The 22,924-nt window shown below is 39.9% G+C and overlaps 1 protein-coding gene, 1 non-coding gene and 2 pseudogenes across 2 annotated transcripts; 3 read left to right on the top strand and 1 right to left on the bottom strand.

Moving 5' to 3' along the window:
* The first annotated feature begins 528 nt into the window (after window positions 1-528).
* On the top strand, window positions 529-1,425 carry LOC122683688 (annotated as a pseudogene).
* Window positions 1,426-12,678: 11,253 nt separating this feature from the next.
* Window positions 12,679-12,784, bottom strand: LOC122686505 (annotated as a pseudogene).
* A 3,262-nt stretch (window positions 12,785-16,046) lies between these two features.
* LOC122683681 (lysozyme C, milk isozyme) lies at window positions 16,047-22,319 on the top strand. The gene is made up of 4 exons (XM_043887475.1): window positions 16,047-16,255; window positions 17,711-17,875; window positions 19,900-19,978; window positions 21,449-22,319. The coding sequence occupies exons 1-4, from the start codon at window positions 16,060-16,062 to the stop codon at window positions 21,513-21,515; spliced, it is 507 nt and encodes a 168-aa protein (XP_043743410.1). The 5' UTR covers window positions 16,047-16,059; the 3' UTR covers window positions 21,516-22,319.
* Window positions 20,189-20,378, top strand: LOC122686467. Its single transcript, XR_006338787.1, has one exon. It is a non-coding gene; the product is annotated as a U2 spliceosomal RNA (small nuclear RNA).
* Window positions 22,320-22,924: the final 605 nt, after the last annotated feature.

The raw sequence follows: 22,924 nt of genomic DNA, 5'->3' as shown, positions 1-22,924 counted from the left end.
TTCCTCCCTCAGATACAATAACATTCCCTACAATTGAAAAGTAGAAAATGCCTTTTGAGCATCTTTGAATTTGACCAACAAATATATATTGCAAAATATATTTTAATTGACAGCATTAGGGATTTTGTAGAAAGCAGTAATGGTATTCATGGAAAGTTATTCCTTAATCTGTGAGAAATGTTCTTAAATATGTTTTTAAGTGTCTAAGGACTAGTGTTGTTAACATAAGAAGATATACTGTCCAGGATCCTTATTAAGAGAAAGCAAAGAGTATTTAAACTGATCCACCAGTGGAACTTGGTGGGAATATTGGCTCTTTCGTTTTACCCCCACTTAAGTCCCACTGACTTTGCGGAATTCCTGTGTTTGCATCATCTGTTCCTGGAAGTTCTTCTGCCCTGGCTCTGTATCATCTCAGTCATTTGACTTAGAAAGTGCTTTTCATAGGACCCTGTTCACTGCTGCACTTTTCAATGAATTAAAGTTTATTTCTGACTCCTTTCCCGGCCGTGAACCCTCGGAGGAGGCCTTTCGGCCGCAGCCATGGTGCCCAGCCGGAATGGCATGATCCTGAAGCCCCACTTCCACAAGGGCTGGCAGCGGCGCGTGGCCAAGTAGTTCAACCAGCCGGCTCGCAAGATCCGTAGCCGCAAGGCCCGGCAGGCCAAGGCGTGCCGCATCGCCCCGCGCCCCGCGTCCGGTCCTCTCCGGCCGGTGGTGAGATGCCCGACGGTCAGGTACCACACGAAGGTTCGCGCCGGCAGGGGCTTCAGCCTGGAGGAGCTTAGGGTGGCCGGCATCCACAAGAAGGTGGCCCGGACCACTGGGATCTCGGTGGACCCGAGGCGGCGGAACAAGTGCACAGAGTCCCTGCAGGCCAACGTGCAGCGGCTCAAGGAGTACCGCTCCAAGCTTATCCTGCTCCCCAGGAAGCCCTCGGCCCCCAAGAAGGGAGACAGCTCTGCTGAAGAGCTCAAACTGGCCACTCAGCTGACTGGACCTGTTATGCCCATACGGAACGTCTGTAAGAAGGAGAAAGCCAGAGTCATCACAGAGGGGGGAGAAGAACTTTAAGGCATTTGCTAGTCTCCACATGGCTCGCGCCAACGCCCGGCTCTTTGGCATCCAGGCAAAAAGGGCCAAGGAAGCCGCAGAATAGGATGTTGAAAAGAAAAAATAAAGTGCTGTTGGCAACGTATGATAAACCTGCAGTGTCCATGTGACCTTCGTTGTGTAAGGAGCCAGGGCCTGGGGGGACCTCCTCGAGGGGGACCTGAGGTGTGTCTGACCTTTGTCACAACAGAGCTGTGAGGAAAGTGCTTTGGTACCTGGGAAGCTTGTCCTTAGTGAGTGTTCTTGTCTGGACCCTCCAGCCCAGGAGGTGCTGTGTATTCCCATTACTATTAAAATACTATTTTCACATCTTAAAAAAAAAAAGTTTATTTCTGTTCTAGAGGGAATGTGTCCTTTGTTTGAGTCCACAAGTAGTAACTTTGACAAGATGTGGGGTTTTTTTCTGCTGTAAACTGTTTAATGCTTAAATCACTCACCTAGTACTGGAGACAGGCTGTTTCCATGGGGTACTATAGTCCCTACCTGGAAAGTTCACGTATGTGTCCCTGCTGACGAGTCTCCTTGATGAGTATCATGCAGAAAATCCTTCCTGATAAATCTTATTCATTTACAGTTTGCAGGAAAAAAAAAAAAGAAAAAACTTACCTTCAGTTCAGTTCAGTCGCTCAGTTGTATCCGACTCTTTGCGACCCCATGAGGCCTCCCTGGCCTCCCTGTCCATCACTAAGTCCCGGAGCCCACTCAAACCCATGTCCATTGAGTCGGTGATGCCATCCAACCATCTCATCCTCTGCCGTCCCCTTCTCCTGCCCTCAATCCTTCCCAGCATCAGGGTCTTTTCAAATGAGTCAGCTCTTCACATCAGGTGGCCAAAGTATTAGAGTTTCAGCTTCAACATCAGTCCTTACCTTGACCAGCTTTAATTAAACTAAGTTCACCTTCATATAATATCAAAGATGGTGGAGTAGAAGGAGTTGCACTCATCTCCTGCGAGAACTCCAGAATTACAATATGCTGCTTAACAACTGTCAACAGGAAAATGTTGGATCCCACCAGAAAAAAGATACCCCACATGCAAGGGCAGAGGAGAAGCTCCAACAAGACGGCAGGAGGGGCGAAATCGTGTTTAGAATCAAACCCCATACTGCCAGAGATGCTCGGAGGGCTCAAACAAAACCTTGTGCACACCAGGGGAACCCACAGAGACTGAGCCAGACCTGCCTTTGAGAGTCTGAGTGTCTCCTGTGGAGGTCTGGGTCAACAGTGGCCTTACATGGGCAAGGACTCTGGGTGCAGCAGACCTGGGTACGGCACAAGCGCTCTTGGAGGAGGTCACCATTAACCCCACCATAGAGCTGCCAGAACTTACACAGGACTGGGGAAACAGACTCTTGGGCACAAACGAAACCTTGTGTGCACCAGGACCCAGGAGAATAGAGCAGTGACCCTGCAAGAGACTGACCCAGACTTGCCCATGAGTGTCCAGGAGTCTCTGGCAGAGGCACAGGTCCGAGGTGGCCTGATGCAGAGTTGGGGGCACCGAGTGTAGCAGTGTGTGCATGGGCCCTCTTGAAGGAGGTTGTCATGATCTTCATTACCTCCACCATAGTTTAACCTCAAGTCAAACAACAGGGAGGGAACACAGTGTCCCACCTCCATCAACAGAAAATTGGATTAAAGATTTACTGAGCAAGGCCCTGCCCATGAGAAAAAGACCCAGTTTCCCCCTCCATGAGTCTCTCCCATCAGGAAGCTTCCATAAATCTCTTATCCTTATCCATCAGAGGCAGACAGAATGAAAACCACAATCACAGAAAACTAATCAAACTGATCACATGGACCACAGCCTTGTTTAGATTAGATCTGATAGAGTACCTGAAGAACTACGGACAGAAGTTTGTGACATTGTACAGGAGGCAATGACCATCCCAAAGAAAAAGAAATGCAAAAAGGCAAAATGGTTGTCTGAGGAGGCCTTACAAATAGCTGAATAAAGAAGAGAAGCGAAAGGCAAGGGAGAAAAGGAAAGATCTACCCATTTGAACGCAGAGTTCCAAAGAACAGCAAGGAGAGATAAGAAAGCCTTCCTCAGGGATCAATGCAAAGAAATAGAGGAAAACAAGAGAATGGAGATGACTAGAGATCTTTTCAAGAAAATTAAAGATACCAAGGGAATATTTCATGCAAAGATGGGCACAAAAGAGGACATAAATGGTATGGACCTAACAGAAGCAAAAGATATTAAGAAGAGGTGGTAACAACACAGAAGACCTATACAAAAAAGATCTTCATGACCCAGATAACCACAATGGTGTGATCACCCACCTAGAGCCAGACATCCTGGAATGTGAAGTCAAGAAGGCCTTAGGAAGCATCACTACGAGCAAAGCTAGTGGAGGCGATGGATTCCAGTTGAACTATTTCAAATCCTGAAAGATGATGCTATGAAAGTGCTTCACTCAATATGCCAGCACATTTGGAAAACTCAGCAGTGGCCACAGGACTAGAAATGGTCAGTTTTCATTCCAATCCCAAAGAAAGGCAATGCCAAAGAATGCTCAAGCTACTGCACAATTGCACTCATCTCACATGCTAGCAAAGTAATGCTCAAAATTCTCCAAGCCCCAGGCTTCAGCAGTATGTGAACCGTGAATTTCTAGATGTTCAAGCTAGTTTTAATAAAGGCAGAGGAACCAGAGATCAAATTGACAACATCCATTGGATCATGGAGACTTCCAGAAAAATATCTACTTTTGCTTTATTGACTATGCCAAAGCCTTTGTGTGGATCACAACAAACTATGGAAAATTCTTAAAAAGACAGGAATACCAGACAACCTGACCTGCCTCCTGAGAAATCTGTATGCATGTCAAGAAGCAACAGTTAGAACTGGACATGGAACAACAGACTGGTACGAAATCTGGAAAGGAGTATGCCAAGGCTGTATATTGTCACCCTGCTTCTTTAACTTATATGCAGAGTACATCATGAGAAACGATGGGCTGGAAGAAGTACAAGCTGGAATCAAGATTGCCGGAAGAAATATCAATAACCTCACACATGCAGATGACACCACTCTTATGGCAGAAAGTGAAGAAGAACTAAAGAGCCTCTTGATGAAAGTGAAAGTGAAAAAGTTGGCGTAAAACTCAGCATTCAGAAAACTAAGATCATGGCATCCAGTCCCATCACTTCATGGATGTGAGAGTTGGACTACATATATATATATATATATATATATATATATATATATATATATAAAGAAAGCTGAGTGCTGAAGAATTGATGCTTTTGAACTGTGGTGCTGGAGAAGACTGTTGAGAGTCCCTTGGACTGCAAGGGGATCCAACCAGTCAATCCTAAAGGAAATGAGTCCTGAATATTCATTGGAAGAATGATGCTGAAGAGTTGAAACTCCAATATTTTGGCCACCTGATGTGAAGAACTGACTCCTTGGAAAAGACCCTGATGCTGAGAAAGATTGAAGGTGGGAGGAGAAGGGGACAACAGAGGATGAGATGGTTGGATGGCATCCCCGACTCAATGGACATGAGTTTGAGTAAGCTCTGGGAGTTGTTGGTAGACAGGGAGCCTGGCGTATTGCAGTCCATGGGGTCGCAAAGAGTCAGACACGACTGAGCAACTGAACTGAACTGAAGCTCACCTTCAGAGGTGCCTTGCCTTGATGTCCAGTCACATAATCCATTGCCCTACATGAGAAGTGAAGTCCTACTGGGGTTGACACACTTTTTCTTAAAAGAACAATTAGTATTTTTGGTTTGCAGGTCATGTCTCTATCGCAGATACTTAATTTGGCTCTTTCAGTACAAAAGTAGCCACAGAAAACACACAAATGAATATGCACGACTACGGGCCAACAAAACTTCACCAAAAAAGAGAAAAAAGCCATAACTTGCCAACCCCAGACCTAGTAGGTTGGCTCTTAGAAATTCTGAACATCAAGCAGAAAAACAGGAGGTAAAAAGACACCCATTAAGTTTCCAGACTACCATCAGAAAATCAAGTACTTGGGTTCATCACAATATCAAGTCACCAAGGGAGAGGAGAATGTTTATTTGCATAGACTTAAAGTGAGAATAAGTACAGACTATTCCATCCATTTTTTCTAACTTGCACCCTCTCTGTTCCCACAGAGACTGTACCCTACCCTGTGGAACCAAACACCATACAGATTTAGTATTTGTTTCATCTTTCTCTACCCACCATGGGTTTAATGGGATAATCATATGTATACCTTGAAGTCTGTTGTGGCACGGGCAACCTAAGGCCCCAAGCTGAAAGCTTGATGCAGAGACCTTTATTGATGGCCTAGGGATTCCTACCTAAGACAAGATTTACATCTGGGACATAGGAGCTGGCTTCAGGAGGACCACAGAGCAGATGACAGTTTTAAGTCTCAGTCTTTGAGAGGAAGCTTTCATGATACCTTCAGGTGGTGAGACCTGAGATCTAGATCTTCATGACATGCTGACAGGTCTTCAACGGGCAATGAAATACAAAGAATGGTTGTGATTAGCATTTATTGTGATAAAAAGGGCCCTGTAGACTAGGTTTTTTCCTCAGCTTCCTTTATTCAAGCTCACAAACCTAATTAGTCAAAAAACCAAGATTTCAAAGATCTGGTTTTGAAGACATCTTTCTACTAAACTGCTGTCTTTGTGATCTAAGGACTTTACCCTCCCTCATATATCTGAGTGCCTACTTTACCTGGAAGTGAGCTGGGTTATGAAGGAATTATTTTCTTTCTCACCTCCAGAACATTATCATGTAGACTGAAAAGAAAACTTGTCCCTGATATCTATATTTACAGGGAAAACACAGTTTCAGACTAAGAAGGGAAGTTGACACTACCATTCAAATGATTTCTTGTCCTGCTCCACAGTCTGACTTTTGAAAACAAAGTGAAATAAGATCTCTGACAAACCTTTAACTAGACTCACCAAGAATAAAAGGGGCTCAAATAAAATCAGAGATGAATGGGGTGACATTACAACTAATACCACAGATGTGCAATGGATCATGAGAGTACCACAAACCATTAGACGTCAACAAATTGGATAACTAAGAAAAAAATGGATAAATTCTTAGAAACATACAACTTCCCAGGACTGAATCATGAACAAACAGAAAATATGAACAGTCTGATCACTAATAAGGAGATTGCATTCATGCTAATTTGCTTCAGTCGTGCCCAGTTCTTTGCGACCCTATGAACCATAGCCTGCCAGGCTCCTCTGTCCATGGGATTCTCCAGACAAGAATACAGGAGTGGGTTGCCACGCCCTCCTCCAGGGGATCTTTCCAACCCAGGGATTGAACCTACATCTCTTAAGTCTCCTACATTGGCAGGCGGGTTCTTAACCATTAGCAGTACCTGGGAAGTAAGGAGATTGAAATCAAAAAGCTTCCCAATGAACAAAAGCCTAAACAGGAAGCCTCACTGGTGAATTCTACCAAGCATTCAAAGTGGAACTAATACCAGTCTTTCTCAAACTCTTCCAAATGTAGAAGAGGAAGAAACACTTCCAAACTCATTTTATGAGGCCAGCATTACCCTCATACCAAAACCAAACAAGTATACCACAAGAAAAGGAAATTACAGGCCAAAATCCCTGATAAATATAGAGCAAAAGTCCTCAACAAAATATTAGCAAACTGAATTCAGCAACACATTAAAAGGTACATAATCCATGATTCTTAGTATAAGGATGTAAGAATGGTTCAATATACACAAATCAATTGTGATATACCACATTAACAAAATGAAGGGTAAAAAACATGATCATTTCAATTGATGCATAAAAAGAATTTGATAAAATTAAACATCCTTTATGATAAAAATTCTCATTGTGGGTATAGAGGAAACAGTGTACCTCAACATAAAAAGTCATAGATGACAAGTCCAAAGCCACCTTCCTCTTAAATGATGAAACACTGAAAGCTTTCCTCACTATGATGAGGAACAAGACAAAGATGACAACTCTTGCTGGTTAAGACTCGGTGCATTTACAGTCATGGCCCAGATTCAATTCAAAGTTGGGGAACTAAGATCCTGCCAGATGTACATTGCGGCAGGAAAAAAAAAAAAAGAGAGAGAGAGAGAAAGACCAGAATATGAAGAAAAGGAAACACTTGTGCACTATTGGTGGGAATGTAAATTGGTATAGTCATTATGGAAAACAGTATGGAGTTCCTCAAAAAATTAAAAATACAACTACCATATGATCCAGCAATCCTACTGCTGGATATTTATCTGAAAAAAAAAATGCTTATTTGAAATCCCATTTTCATTGCAACATCATTTATAATAGCCAAGGTGTGGAAACAATCTATGTATCCATCAATGGATGAATGGATAGAGAAGATGTAGTATATATGTATATATATACACAATGGAATACTATTCTGCCTTTTAAAAAAAAAGAAATCTCGCACTTGTGACAATATGGATAGACCTTGAGGGCATGTATCGATGTGAGAGTTGGACTATAAAGAAAGCTGAGAACCAAAGAATTGATGCTTTTGAACTGTGGGGTTGGAGAAGACTCTTGAGAGTCCCTTGGACTGCAAGGAGATTCAACCAGTCCATCCTAAAGGAGATCAGTCCTGGGTGTTCATTGGAAAGACTGATGTTGAAGCTGAAACTCCAATACTTTGGCCACCTGATGTGAAGACCTGACTCATTGGAAAAGACCCTGATGCTGGGAAAGATTGAGGGCAGGAGGAGAAGGGGACGACAGAGTATGAGGTGGTTGGATGGCGTCACCCACTCAATGGACATGAGTTTGGGTAAAGTCTGGGAGGTGGTGATGGACAGGGAGGCCTGGCATGCTGCAGTTCATGGGGTCACAAAGAATCAGACACGACTGAGCAACTGAACTGAACTGAACTGAGGGCATTATGTAAAGTGAAACTAGTCAGAGAAAGACAAATACTTTATGAACCAACAGGGACTTCCCTGGTGGTCAAGTGGTTAAGAGTTCATGATCCCACTGCAAGGGTCCAGGTTCGATCCTTGGTCTGGAAATTAGATCCCACATGATGCAATTAAAAAAAAAAAAATATCCCAAATGTTGCAACTAAAGATTCCACATGCCCTAGTGAAGATCGAAGATCCCAAGGGCCACAACAAAGACCAGCATGGCCTAATAAACAAACAACAACAACAGGAAAGAAAACCAAGCTTATAGGTTTGAAGAACAGATGGATGGTTGCCAGAAGTGGGGGAAGGAGATGGGGAGTGGGAGAAATAGGTGAAGGGGGTCCAAAGGTACCAACTTCCAGTTACAAAACAAGTCATGGGGATGTGACATACAGCACAGTGACTATAGTTAACAATACTCTATTGCATGTTTAAATTTGCTAAGAGTACATTTTTAATGTCCTAAACACAGGGAAAAAAATTTTGTAACTAGGTATGGCAATGTATGACTAATATAATGACCAAACCTGGTTTACCAAGAGAAACTGGGACAAACCTTTTGTATGTACCTGGACAGGGCAAAGCTGTCCAGTGGTAGAGGCTCAACTTGTCTTTGCGGTCTCTCTCTTTGCCCCTGATACAGGCCCATTGGTGTATTCAGTCCCCTGGTATATGAGTACCTATCATGGACTAACTGCAATTGCTTTGTTTTTTAACTTGAAATTTTAAGAAAGTCGATCATATAAATTGATCAACAGCCTTGTATCCAAGTCTAACTAAAATCCAGTTAGCCATGGTCAAGGCACAGGGTCCTTTCCAGGGATACATGAAACAGGCAGGGAGTCTCTCTGCAGCCTGGCCATTACTCTCAATGTGGAAGTAATTTGTTTAAAGAGAGAGAACTGTCCACATGGATATATCCTTTCAATCTATCAAATACTCTGCAGAGCTCTAAGATTTACAGTTAATGTCTGAAAAATCATGGGGTGTTTGTTAGGCAGCAGATTCTCAGGGCTTAGTAGTAGCTTTGGAGTGGAGTATAGAAAAATCTTCCTTTTACAAATCACCGCTGGTAATTCTACAGGTGGTCCATAAAGAAACAGAGTAATAGCTTCATTTTAGTGTTGAAATATCATCCAACAAATCTTAGACACTGCCATTTGACAACTACTAGCTTCATAGCAACTTTTCTCCCGAGACCTACTATGCCTCTGCTTGGATCACCTTACTTGCAAAAAACAAAACTTTTTAAAGCAAGAGTGGGTGGAGGGTGACACAGACATGACACAGGGCCTCATCATTCCCGGCCTCATCCACACCCTGCACACTAACTCTTTGTCTTCCTTGAAGCACATACCCTTCCCCAGCACACAAAATCCCACAGAAAGTTTATCTGGAACAAAGGCAATGAGGTTTGGGCTTTCCTGAAGGCTGACAGACAAGTTCTCAGTTTCTAAGTATATCAGAAGTATTTTCTTGTGTATTATCAGATAAGCATCTTTTATCAATCAGGCAGGTAATAACATGCACAGCTTTACCTAAAAGTGGTGGACTAGGAACATTTTCCTTGAGAGATCACTTATGCAAGAAAAAGATTTGAATTTAAGTTGTTGCCTCCCACAATTCAAGGATTCTAACTTGTGGCAAGATGCCTCAGGGTGCTGCTCCAGAATGACTGAACTTTAGCAAATTTTCTCACTTGAAAATCAGAACATCCTCTCAATTAGAGTCTCCTAGAACTCCACTTCAGAGAAAAGGAACTGCGCAGGGTTTAATTAATCTCCCGTGTCCACACAGGGTGGCTAAAGCGAGAGGAGGAGGCACACACTAGGTAACAAACAGACCTGTGGCTGCTGAAGACAGGGGAGCATCCAAGGTAAGCCTCCTAGCTTAGAAAGATTAAAACCAACTCTCCTGGATAAAGGAACTCTCTTGCAGACACAAAGCCTAAACTCAGCTTCGTCTGAAATTTACAGAATCCTGATGTTTTCTCTTTGTGTGCAAACTTCTAAAAATGCCAAATACTCACCTTTCTCAGAAAGAGGAAGAGGAGCTTTCTGAGTTCAACAGCCACCAAGTGAGTAACAAATAACTTTGGAAACTTTAAGATCAGAAGGTCTGTCGTCTACCTGGTCATTCTCACCTTGTAGAATTAAAGAGAAAGATCTGCCAAAAAACAAACCAAAATGAAACCAAAACCCCAAAACTCCCCCAAATCCAAAACCAACAAAAATTTTAAAAACACAAAAAAACCTATAGATGGAATTAATACAGTTCACTTGACAGTTATTTATCCTGCCCACTTCTTTCCAGCACCATTTCCATTATCACCACCCCGGCCCCTTTTTTCCCCCAATCCTTACCTTATACAGCTGTTTTCTTAATTAAGCCCTGAATTAAGCAAGTAGTGATTCACTCCAGACAAGGGTATACTTTCAAGAATTTGCATACTCAGTTTCCTGTGTTTCTTTGGAGAGGCTCATTCTTGATGAGGAAGAAAGTATTTGGTGGATCCTGGGAACTGTGACTTCCCCCTGGAGCTATTCTTCTCCTGGATCCAAGTAATTCCCCTACTAACAATGAGCACAATGAACACAGCATATGATTATCTGCCCTGTCAGCTTCTTGCACGCAACAGAACCTATAAACAAAAATACAGGTAGGCGTCTCCTTCTATGGAACTCAGTATAGCCACTTAAATGGAATGCTAAATGTTCAGCAACAATAAAAGGAAGGATGATAGAGCACTCTGACATCAAGCCTGTACTTCCACTTCCCACAGATCCCAACTGCTTCAGATGAACTGCCCATTAGAGGTATTCAGATGGGCACTTATTAGGCAGTTTTACTGAAAAATTGGGTAGAGCTTACAAAAATAGTGGTGCATGAGCAGGGTGGCCTTTTACTCACTCCCAGAGGGGCCATGGGCAAGTTGCTGAATTTCAGTGGGTTTCTGTTTCCTCATCTGTAAAACGGGGATGTTGACAATACCTTTTTCAAGGGGAGAAAGTGAGTTAAATACATATTAAGCTTTTTAGCATAATCCCCAGAACATGGCACGCCCTGTGTTTGAATTTGATATTACAATACAGAAAGTCCCCAACTTCACAATGGCTTAAGGTTTTTCAACTTTACAATGGTGTGGAAGTGGTATGCATTCAGTACAGAATATACTTGGAGTTTGAAATGTGATCTTGTCCCAGACTAGTGACATTTTTTATGAGGGTAAACAACCAATATACTTACAACCATTTTGTACCCAGACTGCCTTTCTGTTTTCCATTTTTGGGAGCATATTCAATATATTACATGAGATACTCAACACTTTATTATAAAATAGGTTTTGTGTCAGATGATTTTGCCTGACTGTAGGCTAATGTATGTGTCCCAGGAAAGTTTAATGTATGGCGATCAGAACTATGATGTTTGGTAGGTCAGGTGTATAGAATGCTTTTTTGACTTTATTTCTAATTTATGATGGCCTTATGTCTGACTCTTTGTGAACCCATGGACTGTAGCCCACCAGGCTCCTCTGTCCAAGGAATTCTCCAGGCAAGAATACTGGAGTGGATTGCCATTTCCTTCTCCAGGGGATCTTCCCCACTCAGGGATTGAACCTGGGTCTCCCTTGTTGCAGGCAGATTCTTTAATTTACCTTCAGGGAAGTCCAATATTAGAATGTTATCCACAGTAAATCAAGGAAGATCTGTATATAGACTCCCCTCTTCTTTCAAAAACACAAAAGTGAAAGTGAAGTTGCTCAGTCGTGTCCAAATCTTTGTGATTCCGTGAACTGTAGCCTACCAGGCTCCTCTGTCCATGGGATTCTCCAGGCAATCACTCCACTGGAGTGGATTGCCATTTCCTTCTCTGGGGGATCTTCCCAACCCAGGGATTGAATGCAGGTCTCCTGCATTGCAGGCAGATGCTTTACCCTCTGAGCCACCAGGGAAGCTCAAAACTCCTGATAAAAATCACCTGGTAGAGGCCCAGAATACTGTAAACTCATGAGAACTAATTTTGAAACATAAGAATATTCATTTAGACAATTATCAACTGGTAGCAAATTCCTAGGGCAGGAAGCAAACTCCCTTTAAGGGATTAAAAATCCTAAGGGAGGTGGGAGGGGGGATCGGGATGGGGAATACATGTAACTCCATGGCTGATTCATGTCAATGTATGACAAAACCCACTGAAATGTTGTGAAGTAATTAGCCTCCAGCTAATAAAAAAAAAAAAAAACATTCCCACTGCACCTTAGGCCAAACTTAGAATAGTTTTTAAAGATATTGAAGAGAAAAGTTATATTCTTATAACTATTAAGCAAGAATTTGTTGTTGTTTTTCAGTAGCTAAGCTGTGTCTGGCTCTGCAATGCCATTGACTGTAGCTCCTCTGTCCTTAGAGTTCTCCCAGCAAGAATATAGAGTGAGTTCCCATTTCCTTCTCTAGGTAACTAAGAATAGTTGGATATAAATGCTGTTTCTGGCAGATGGAACAAGCTAAGTTTGTCCACTCAGATGGCTGAAGCCTTTTACCAATATTTATGGGAAGACTTTTTAAGAATTTTACTTGTCTTTTTTAAAATTTGTTTTTAAATGGGGGAAAATTGCTTTACAATGTTGTGTTGGTTTCTCTTGTACAGCAATGCAAATCAGCCATAATTATACATATATCATCTCCCTCTTGATCTCAGAATTATTCTTCTCCACAGAAATCTTTAGTAAAAAGCGAAAGATTTATATGATAGGAAGAGAAACCAGAGTATTACTTGTCTTTAATAGATATCTTATCGGGGACCTAGCAAGGGAGTTTATGGCACCGGAGTTACGGAAATATTAAATAGCATTTTGCTTTTTAAAATCTCTCTATATTTTTTTTCCCAGTCCCAAGGTTGCTTTAGCCAACAATTATCTTTTTAAATGCCTACATTTCAAAGATATAAGATCAATATTTCAAGGGATTAGGAACTGTAGATTTTATCTAAGAAGGAAGTCAGGGACATATTTGCCTATTAGCAGAAATCCAAGATAATTGCTATAATCTTTTTCTTTTCTTTAATGGTAGGTAGATTAGTTCAGTAATTTTTTGTGTGTGAAATGCCATCCCCAAATACACAAAGGTCTGGACCTGGTAGGTTCTGCTTACAGAGTAAGGGACAATAAATCAAGCTTTTTTGTAAATTTCCTGGACTTCTGTTAAAGCAGTTTCCTGGCTATCAGTATTTACATAAGTTTTACACTGGCTGAGTGCCATCTGTAATTCTTGACATTTGTTCTCTGATCTTCCCCTCCCAATCTTGTAGAAGTGATAAAAGCCCGCTATGACTTTATTAAGACAAACTCCCTTGACAGCTGGCCTGGTTGGACAAAGAGAAGCTTGCCTGTAACTTCAGGTCTTAGGCTTCTAGCTGGCTGGCTAGCTGCTAATACAAGCCTGACAGACAACCTGCATCACCCAAGTGGCAGAAACCAGAGGGAATATTCTCACTCGTTACAAAAGTTCTCAGTATATAAAACAAGACAAATAGAGATTCTCTTCTTATGGTTTTTCATTCTTATGACAAATGAGAGAGACAAAGGAAAGCATGACTCTTTCTGGGAGGCTAAGAATCAATAACCATAGGTGTTGATGACCAGAAACAAATTCACAAGAGTCACAATTCAAGATCTGTTTTCACAAATGTTTTTCTCCTGCCACTGTGAATTTGTAAAGGAAGGGACAAGGAGAAATTTTATCCTCCTCTCTTGACTGTGCACTACAGGCAGAGAGCTGGGAGACTATTACCGTTGTTCAATAGCTCAGTCATGTCTGACTCTTTGTGACTATTAATGGTCTGCAGTAGCCAGGCTTCCCTGTCCATCACCAACTCCCAGAGTTTGCTCAAACTCATGTCCAGTGAGTTGGTGATACCATCCAACAATCTCATCCTCTGTCATCCCCTTCTCCAGTCTTTCTCAGCATCAGGGTCTTTACCAAGGAATCGGCTCTATGAAGCAGGTGACCAAAGTATTGGAGCTTCAGCTTCAGCATCAGTACTTCCAATGAATATTCAGGGTTGATTTCTTTTAAGATTGAGTGGTTTGATCTCTTTGCTGTCTAAGGGACTCTCAAGTGTCTTCTCCAGTTTAGTTCAAAGGCATCAGTTCTTTGGCATTCAGCCTTTTTTATTGTCCATCTCTCACATCCATACATGACTACTGGAAAAACCATAGCTTTGACTATAAGGACCTTTGTAGGAAAAGTAATGTCTCTGCTTTGTAATACGTTGTCTAGGTTTGTCTTGCTTTTCTTCCAAGGAGCAAGCATCTTTTAATTTCATGGCTTCAGTCACACACTGCATCAAGAGTGATTTTGGATCCCAAGAAAATAAAGTCAGTCACTGTTTCCATTGTTTCCCCATCTATTTGCCATGAAGTGATGGGGCCAGATGCCATGATCTTAGTTTTTAGAATATTGTTTTAAGCCAGCTTTTTCATTGTCCTCTTTAACCTTCATCAAGAGGCTGTTTAGTTCCTCTTCACTTTCTGCCATAAGGGTGGTGTCATCTGCATATCTGCAGTTATTGATATTTCTCCCTGCAATCTTGATTCCAGCTTGTGCTTCATCCAGCCCGGCATTTCACATGATGTATTGTGCATATAAGTTAAACAAGCAGGGTGATAGTATACAGCCTTGACGTACTCCTTTACCAGTTTTGAACCAGTCCGTTGTTCAAAACATGTCCAGGAGACTGACATGGTAAGAATTCTTACTTCCTGCTGGTCTGTTGTCAGTTATCCCATATCTCAACTGCAGTCTCCAAGGAGAGTGGAGTGTTCAGTCTTTCACTGTCTCATCCTCATCACTAGAAACTGTACAAGAAGAAACACTTGCTTCCTTTTACCCTTTTAGGGTTTCTGGCTGGGGCTCTGTGACAAAAAATTAAGAGAAAAGCAAACATGTTTGTTAACATGTACATTTCTTATATACTTATGAGAAATACAGGCAGCAGTAACTCAAAAACATGGCTAGAACCAGGATTTACAGATTATCTTAATCAAAAAACAATACATTTTTAGAGTAGCAACAAGACATAGGAAAAGAGTTCTAGCTTCAAGTGTGGCAGATTGTGGGACAATAAATACATTAAAAGCTAATGGAAGATACTAGCTACTCAGTAAAGGTTGTTTTGTCAGCCCTCTAGTGCTGTCTTGGGGCTGATAAGTATCAATAGTTGTTGGTGATTAATATCTGCACAAATTTATGTTCTGCTTTTAGGAAACTAGGGGGAGGGCAGAGAATTTTTCTTGGATCTGCTTCCTCTTAATTGCCTTCATCTCAAAATAATCCTTATGCCAAAGGGGAAGATTTTGGGTGGCATATTCTGTTATCCCTCTGCAGGTTTTACTGTTAAGTTATTTTGCTTTGCAATGACCTTTTATGTTCTATTATGGAAATGTGAAGTAAGGCATTGTCAGAAAGGAATTAGGAATCTCGTTCTCGTGAGCTTATTTATCATAGTAAAACACTGATTCATAGTAAGAATTTACAATAGACACCAAAAAAGTTAGCAGAGGAATCTGGTTGAACAGCATGGTGCGGCGCTACATGCCTATCAGAACACCGGGCAGTATGCCATGTTGTTCTGTGGAAAATATATATATATAATAATTTCAAGTGAAAAAGATGAAGACAACAGAGTGAAAGTACATAAAACAACATAATGAAAAAAAAAAACAATGAAAGATTTGAGCTCATTTTCAGTTGTGTAAAATATTCAGTTTTTTTTTTTTTCTTCTTTATAGTTGCTCAAATTTATGTTTAAATAGGAGGAAGTTCCTCTTTGGGCTTCAGTGCCAATCCCAGTTCTTCCTGAGCAAGGTCATTAAGCAATCTCATTTTATTATTTTCTTGCAGGCTAATACTTAGGATATCAGCATATTCCTTTAAACATACGGAAGAAAACTTTTAAAGTCAGTGGACCAAAACACAGGCCCTGTTTTCCACATGTCACCAAGGGTGGAGCCCCCCAAACTGGTCAGAGAAGGGGGAAGTGAAAAGATGTTAAATACCAAGTCCAGCTCACCCTGGTCACTCTGGACTTCTGGCTTGCTAGTCAACATGAAGGCTCTCCTAATTCTGGGACTTCTCCTCCTTTCTGCCACTGTTCAGGGCAAGAAGTTTCAGAGGTGTGAGCTTGCCAGAACTCTGAAAAAACTTGGATTGGCTGGCTATCATGGAGTCAGCCTGGCAAACTGTAAGTTAACTATTCTTCCTCCTTGCAAATAGTGAGTTAGCCAGGTGTGGAACAGATACTAATAGAGGATGAATAACAAGGGATATTGTGTGAATGGAATTTTCTTATTTCTTAGCGAGTTTGTACATTTACAATGGTTAAAACATCAATGGTTCCTTTAGAATCAGATGTACTAGGTAAAGGATTGAAGCATGGGAGGGTTAAATTCTATACAATCAGAAGCATGCTGGTCCCACTGTACTCCTCTAGTGCCACTAAATTTGCTGGCTGGCATATGGAGGCTGACTATAAAATATATTTTAGAACGTGGGATATGTCTGTCAAGCCTTTGGTGTTTGACTCTAGCCATTTCCAGTTTGGAACTTGAGTTCTGCAAGCCTGAGTAAGGCAGTATTTTCTCATTTTTAGTCCCCCTACCATGACATTGGGCAAAGTTTTTATAGATTTCATTGAACTCTTAACTCTTAACTCATTGAGGGGAACGTATTTCCCCTCAATCAATATCTATATAAGGATCCCTGAAATGCAGCCTGAAAGACATTTTATTATTCTGATTCCAGTTGATTAATTATTTTTCATTTTCTTCCACAAAATTCAAGATGTGTCCCAAGGAAAAGTGACTGTGTATTTTAGTCCATATTTGTCAATGTCATCACTGTATTTTTCACATTGAATTCAGACATTTCCCCTCCAAAACTATTTTTGAATGAATGAGTAACTGGCTAGAAGGATGGATGGACAAAATAGTCTTTTCTATTCTATGACTCTTTTCTGGATTCTAATTTGATATCCAAATTCAACTTTAGATATCATAAGAAATTTTCTCTCAAAAACTCCTGTTTTTCCTGATAAAAGTATTTTTCCATTAGCATATGCATATACTACTAATTGGGCTTCCCAGATGGTGCAGTGGTAAAGAATCCAACTGCTGACGCAGGAGACACAAGAGACATGGATTTAAGACCTGGATTGAGAAGATCCCCTGGAGGAGGGCATGGCTACCCACTCCAGTATTCTTGTGTGGAAAATCCCATGGATAGAAGAGCCTGGCGGGCTATAGTCCATGGCGTTGCATGGAGTCGGACATGACTGAAGTGACTTAACCTCACACATATGCCGCTAATGACTGAATCCACTCAACTCTGTCGATTTTTCTATTCTAGGCTGAATCTTACATGAGGGATGGGAGCAGGGGAAGGGTAATAGCAATGGAGGAAACATCTATTTTAATATTTTAAAAAATATGTTACTTGTTTCATTAGTATTAACAAATGTTTTGCTAACAAAAGAATTCTCTTAAGGGCCCTTTAACACAAAAGTATTAAAATATTTTACAAGTAAAATACATCTTTATACTTATAAAACAAGTTGTTAGTAAAGTAGAATTAATAGAACTAATTATGCTGTGACGTATAAGTTATGTCATGTTGCTGTTTACTACTAATTTTTTTTCAGGGATGTGTTTGGCCAGATGGGAAAGCAATTACAACACAGGTGCTACAAACTACAATCGTGGAGACAAAAGCACTGATTATGGGATATTTCAAATCAATAGCCGCTGGTGGTGTAATGATGGCAAAACCCCAAAAGCAGTTAACGCCTGTCGTATACCCTGCAGCGGTAAGACAAGATAATGTGGAGTGATGGCCCAGGACTCACCTGGTTATACCTGTTGGGTTATCCAAAAAGTTCATTCAGGTTTTTTGTAAACATCTTAATGGGAAAACTGGAGTGATCCTTTAGGTCAAGAGTCAATAGAAATAAAAAGGTCTTGAAGGGCTCATCAGGAACCTTGAAAAATCCCATCTTAACTTTCTAAAACTCCTTATTTTGCTCCTCATAATTCCTCAAGTAAGAAATTAAAGAGCTTGTATCATAAAAGTTTGCTGTTTGCTAACATACAAGAGTTTCCGGAGTCACCTATCACTTCATCATAGCCGGACATGTTGATGCTTTGTAAAGGACAATGCCATTCCTCCTACCTTCCTTGTTTGTGAAGGTTTAGGGGTAATTTGATTATAGGGGTTTTTGTTTTTTTTAAATCTACACTCCTTTATTGGAAAATGAAAGGATTAGTGGTTAACCAAAGAAGAGGAATATGTGTGGTCTTTTTAAAATATAACTTTTACTTTTTATTATGAAATGTTTTAATATATGGAAAATTAGAAATATTAGCATAATAAACATCAATATCCTCATCATGTACTTTAACAGTTATTTACATTTTGTCATATTTACTTCTTTTATGTATATGGGAGTTTTTTTGCTGAGTGATTTTAAACTGATTTAGAAACATTATGACATTTCATTTCTAAATTCTTTGGTTTGCATCTCCAAACAATACAGTGCCTTTATAAGCATAATCATTCTAACAAGCTAATTTACAGATTTGTTTAATTGGGATGAAATAAATAATCTATTGAGGTCCTTTTAAAGTAGAGATAATATATGAATCTTTACTGCATAAAATATTGAAAATATATTGCAAAACTGAGTTATATTTTTAAACATTCAAAATCCTAATAAAAAGATGTCTTTAGAATATTATTTTGTACCCAGTTAATTTATTTTAAAAAATATTTTAAAATAATATTTTAAAAATAAAATATTTAACAATAAAAAATAATATTTATAAATATTTTTTACATTATAGAATAACCTGTGGTAGTTGCATAGAAATTTTTAATACTGAGAGATGCATGATCACCGGTAACTTTTAGTATCCACATCTTTCAGAATCTACATCACTCGTGTGAATGAATTAAGGCTATATTATGCACATTTTTATCCACATGCGAACATAAAAGCAATGTGTTTCAACATAAAAGAAATTGTTACTAAACTTACTGCTATACAATTTGCTCTTTATTACAACACAAAATTATTTTTGTTAACAAATACCAGTCTATTACTTTTTAAGATGAATAGAGTTACACTGTGTAGATATTCTATAATTTATCAATCCATTTCTTTTTTTTAACATTTCTTTGTTTATTTTTGGCCATGTGAAGTCTTAGTTGCCACAGGCAGGATCTTCATCGTGCCATGCAGGCTTCTCTCTAGTTGGGATGTGCAGGCTTAGTTGCCCTGCAGCATTTGACATCTTCCTTCCCCCACCAGGGATTGAACCAGCATCCCCTGCTCTGGAAAGTGCACTCTTAACCACTGGGCTGCAAGGGAGTCCTTCGGTCTATCTCTTACTGTTAAGCACTTAGGCTGTTTCCATTTTCTCCTTTTATATTAACTGCTATGAAACATTTTCTACACACGTCTTTGGGTACATACCATGATTTCTTTAGGATAAATTTCCATTAGGAGAATTGCTGAGTAAAAAACTGCTAGACTGTTTCTGCTTGTTTGTTTTGTTTTTACACTGCCTAGTAAAGAGTCCCTTGTATCACATTAGTTAATAGTTCCTGAACATCCACTGACTTTGGTAAATGAGAAACAGAATGCTTTATTTCATACCAAATGGGATGGAATGAAGAAAGACTTTTCCACCAACATTCACACAGATATAAGGACTCTTAAAAAATAATATTAGTTGTTCTTTCCTCAGTCTATGAGAATAAAGCTAACTGAACCTAAACTTAAAATGAAATATCTATGAAGATTGTTTTCACTTCTCACCACTTCTTTTTCAGCTTTGCTGAAAGATGACATCACTCAAGCTGTAGCGTGTGCAAAGAGGGTTGTCAGAGATCCACAAGGCATTAGAGCATGGTATGTTTTTTTCCCCTTCCAGTTTTATTGAGATGTAATTGACATAGAGCAGTGTAAAAGTTTAGGGTGTACAGCATAATGATTTGATTTATATTCATCATGAAATGACTATCACAATAAGTTTAGTAAGCATACTTTATCTCACATAGATACAAAATTAGAGAAGAAAAAAATTTTGTGTGGAATGAAAAGTCTTAAAATTTAATCTCAATCGCTTCTCGGCCTTTTGGCTAAGATCAAGTGTAGTATCTGTTCTTATCAGTTTAATATCTGATACGTCTCTATCCGAGGACAATATATTAAATGGATTTTTGGAGCAGGGAGTTGGAATAGGAGCTTGCTCCGTCCACTCCACGCATCGACCTGGTATTGCACTACCTCCAGGAACGGTGCACCAAAAAAAAAAAAAAAAAATTTAATCTCAGCATCCTTTGTATATGTATAACATATAGCAATGTTAATTATAGTTATCATGTTGTATATCGTACTCTTGTTGTTTAGTTGCTAAGTTGCATCCAACTCTTTAACAATTCCATGGACTGTAGGCCGCCAGGCTCCTCTGTCCATGGGATTTCCCAGGCAAGAATACTGGAGTGGGTTGTCATTTACTCCTCCAGCGGGTCTTCCCGACCCAGGGATCGAACCCGCATCTCCTGCATTGCAGGCGGATTCTTTACCACTGAGCCACCAGCACAGGCCTGTGGCACGTTGCATCCCTACTATTATAACTACAGGTGTAGTACGTTCCACTGCCTTTGTCCAGTTCCTTACCCCTCACCCCACTCACAAGCCCCACACCAGGTAACCACAAATCTGACCACTTTCCTATGAGGTTGTTTGTATGTTTGTGTTTGAAGTATAATGGACCTACAACAAGTATAGATTAGTGTTTAGGATAAGACTAATCTTATGAATCTTTAGTTTCTGTTACAGAGCATGGTATGTGTTAAGCATTAAAGAGGAGAGCTGATTTATCCTGCTGATATGAGAGAAGTGAGAGAATACTCCAAAGACTATAGCATGCTCCTGAGAATTGAAAATTGCACCTTTAGATTTAGGCTAAACAGTGCATTACACTGAAACAACGTATTTTACCTGATTCAGAATTTTTTACTCTTTTGCTACTCAGTTTATTTTAGGGAATTTCTAGAGGTTGTAAGATTCTCTACACAATACCTTGAAATTATTTTTGGATTTAAGGAAATGTGGAATGCACTTTGCAGTGCTGTTGTGGACGTCACAAGACTCGACACTTGTGTTCGGCATTCTGTGCTACAGTGTAGGTTTGTGGAGATGTGACGTCCCCGGTATACATATCTCCAGTTAATAAATAGCAATATTTGGATCTGTCTGTAGCTTGTATTTCATGTACTGATAAACTCTTTTGTTTTCGAAAAGGATTTGAAGTATGTATAACATAATGAAGATATGTTTCCATCTTACTATCATTTGTTTCATCTTTTTCTACAGGGTGGCATGGAAAAAACACTGTCAAAACCGAGATCTCAGGAGTTATGTTCAGGGTTGTGGAGTGTAACTGTGGAGTTTCGTCTTCAGCTCATTTTGTCTCTTTTTCATATTAAGGAAGTAATCGTTGAGTAAAACGCTATACTCTCATTCTTTCAAACAAATAATGTTTCTACAGAAGCAGGAGCATGTGGTCTTTCTTCTAAGAGGCTTGATGTTTACCTCACTTGTTTATTGTTTGATATTAGGCCTACGACAACTTTCAGCTTGCTAACAGAACTAATGCTGGTGAATATTTGTCTAAAATCTTCATTATCAAATGTATCTCTGGTACATTTAGTTCTTCAAAGAGATAACCCAGACTTAATCTTGAATGATATAAGTACTCCCCAACATTCAACAAAATATAACAAAAGAATATCTTTAAGCAAATTGATCTTAGGCAAAGTCCCACCTGTGTAGGCATGTGAACTCTCATCTGTCCAATCAAAAAGAGCAGAACGTCAAATGGCTAAAAAGGAAAACAGCCCAGTCAAGAATTCTATTTTCATAAGTGTGACCTTTGGTTTAAATGTTTTAGTAGAAATGTTGCATTTACACAGCTTTTTAAAAATAAACTCACAATTTATACATCAGCCTATTTTAGTCTTTGCAAAGAAGTCACTTATGCATCCTGCTAATCCTGAAGGAATATAAAGAAGGATTAGATGAGCTGTTGATTTTCCTCAGTTTCATTAGCTTGAATTCATGCATTATGACTAAATTCAGAGGCAGATAAGTTTATAAGCATTGAATTAATTGCTATTAAACCGATGTGAAATGATGCATGTTGTAAAAGAAAAACAAACATTTTCATTAAAAGCTTTGCAATTCATACCTTGTCTTCCTTTGTTTAGAGCCATTTAATGTCTCTGAAGAAATACATATGCATACATTGGGGAAATAATGATCTGACACTTAGTATTTCCTACATCCTCACCTGTACTGAAACAGGTGGATACTGCTAGAGAAATCTATAAGCATGCTGACATCTCAATGTTTTAAATTTTTAATGTTTTTTGGCTGTGCCACATAGCTTCTGGGACCTTAGTTCCCCAAGAGGGCTTGAATTCTTACTCTAAACAGTGAAAGCACGGAGTCCTAACCATGGGACCACCAAGGACTTCCCCTCACTTTAATTTCACAAACATAAATCTCAAATGGGCCCTCAAGTCAGCCTAATCATCTTAGTCACTTCTCCCCAATCCTTCTGTATTGGAGTCCCCACTCTCCAAAATGACTGTCACTATTTACTTCTCTCTTTTCAAAGTCCCAGCACACACCACTGGCCTTCTACACCTGCACTCACTAGATGATCTAACCTCATTTTACACTGACAGAACAGAAGCAACTCATACACATTTTTACCCTCCCGGCCACCATAACAGAGTTCATATTTTTCCCTGGGCCCACCTTCCCTTCCTTCCCCTTTATTACTAG

Source organism: Cervus elaphus, chromosome 3 (genome assembly GCF_910594005.1).
Source record: "Cervus elaphus chromosome 3, mCerEla1.1, whole genome shotgun sequence".
Lineage (NCBI taxonomy): Eukaryota > Metazoa > Chordata > Mammalia > Artiodactyla > Cervidae > Cervus > Cervus elaphus.
The sequence above is the reverse complement of the archived record's forward strand: the minus strand, read 5'-3'. Positions and strand labels throughout refer to the sequence as shown.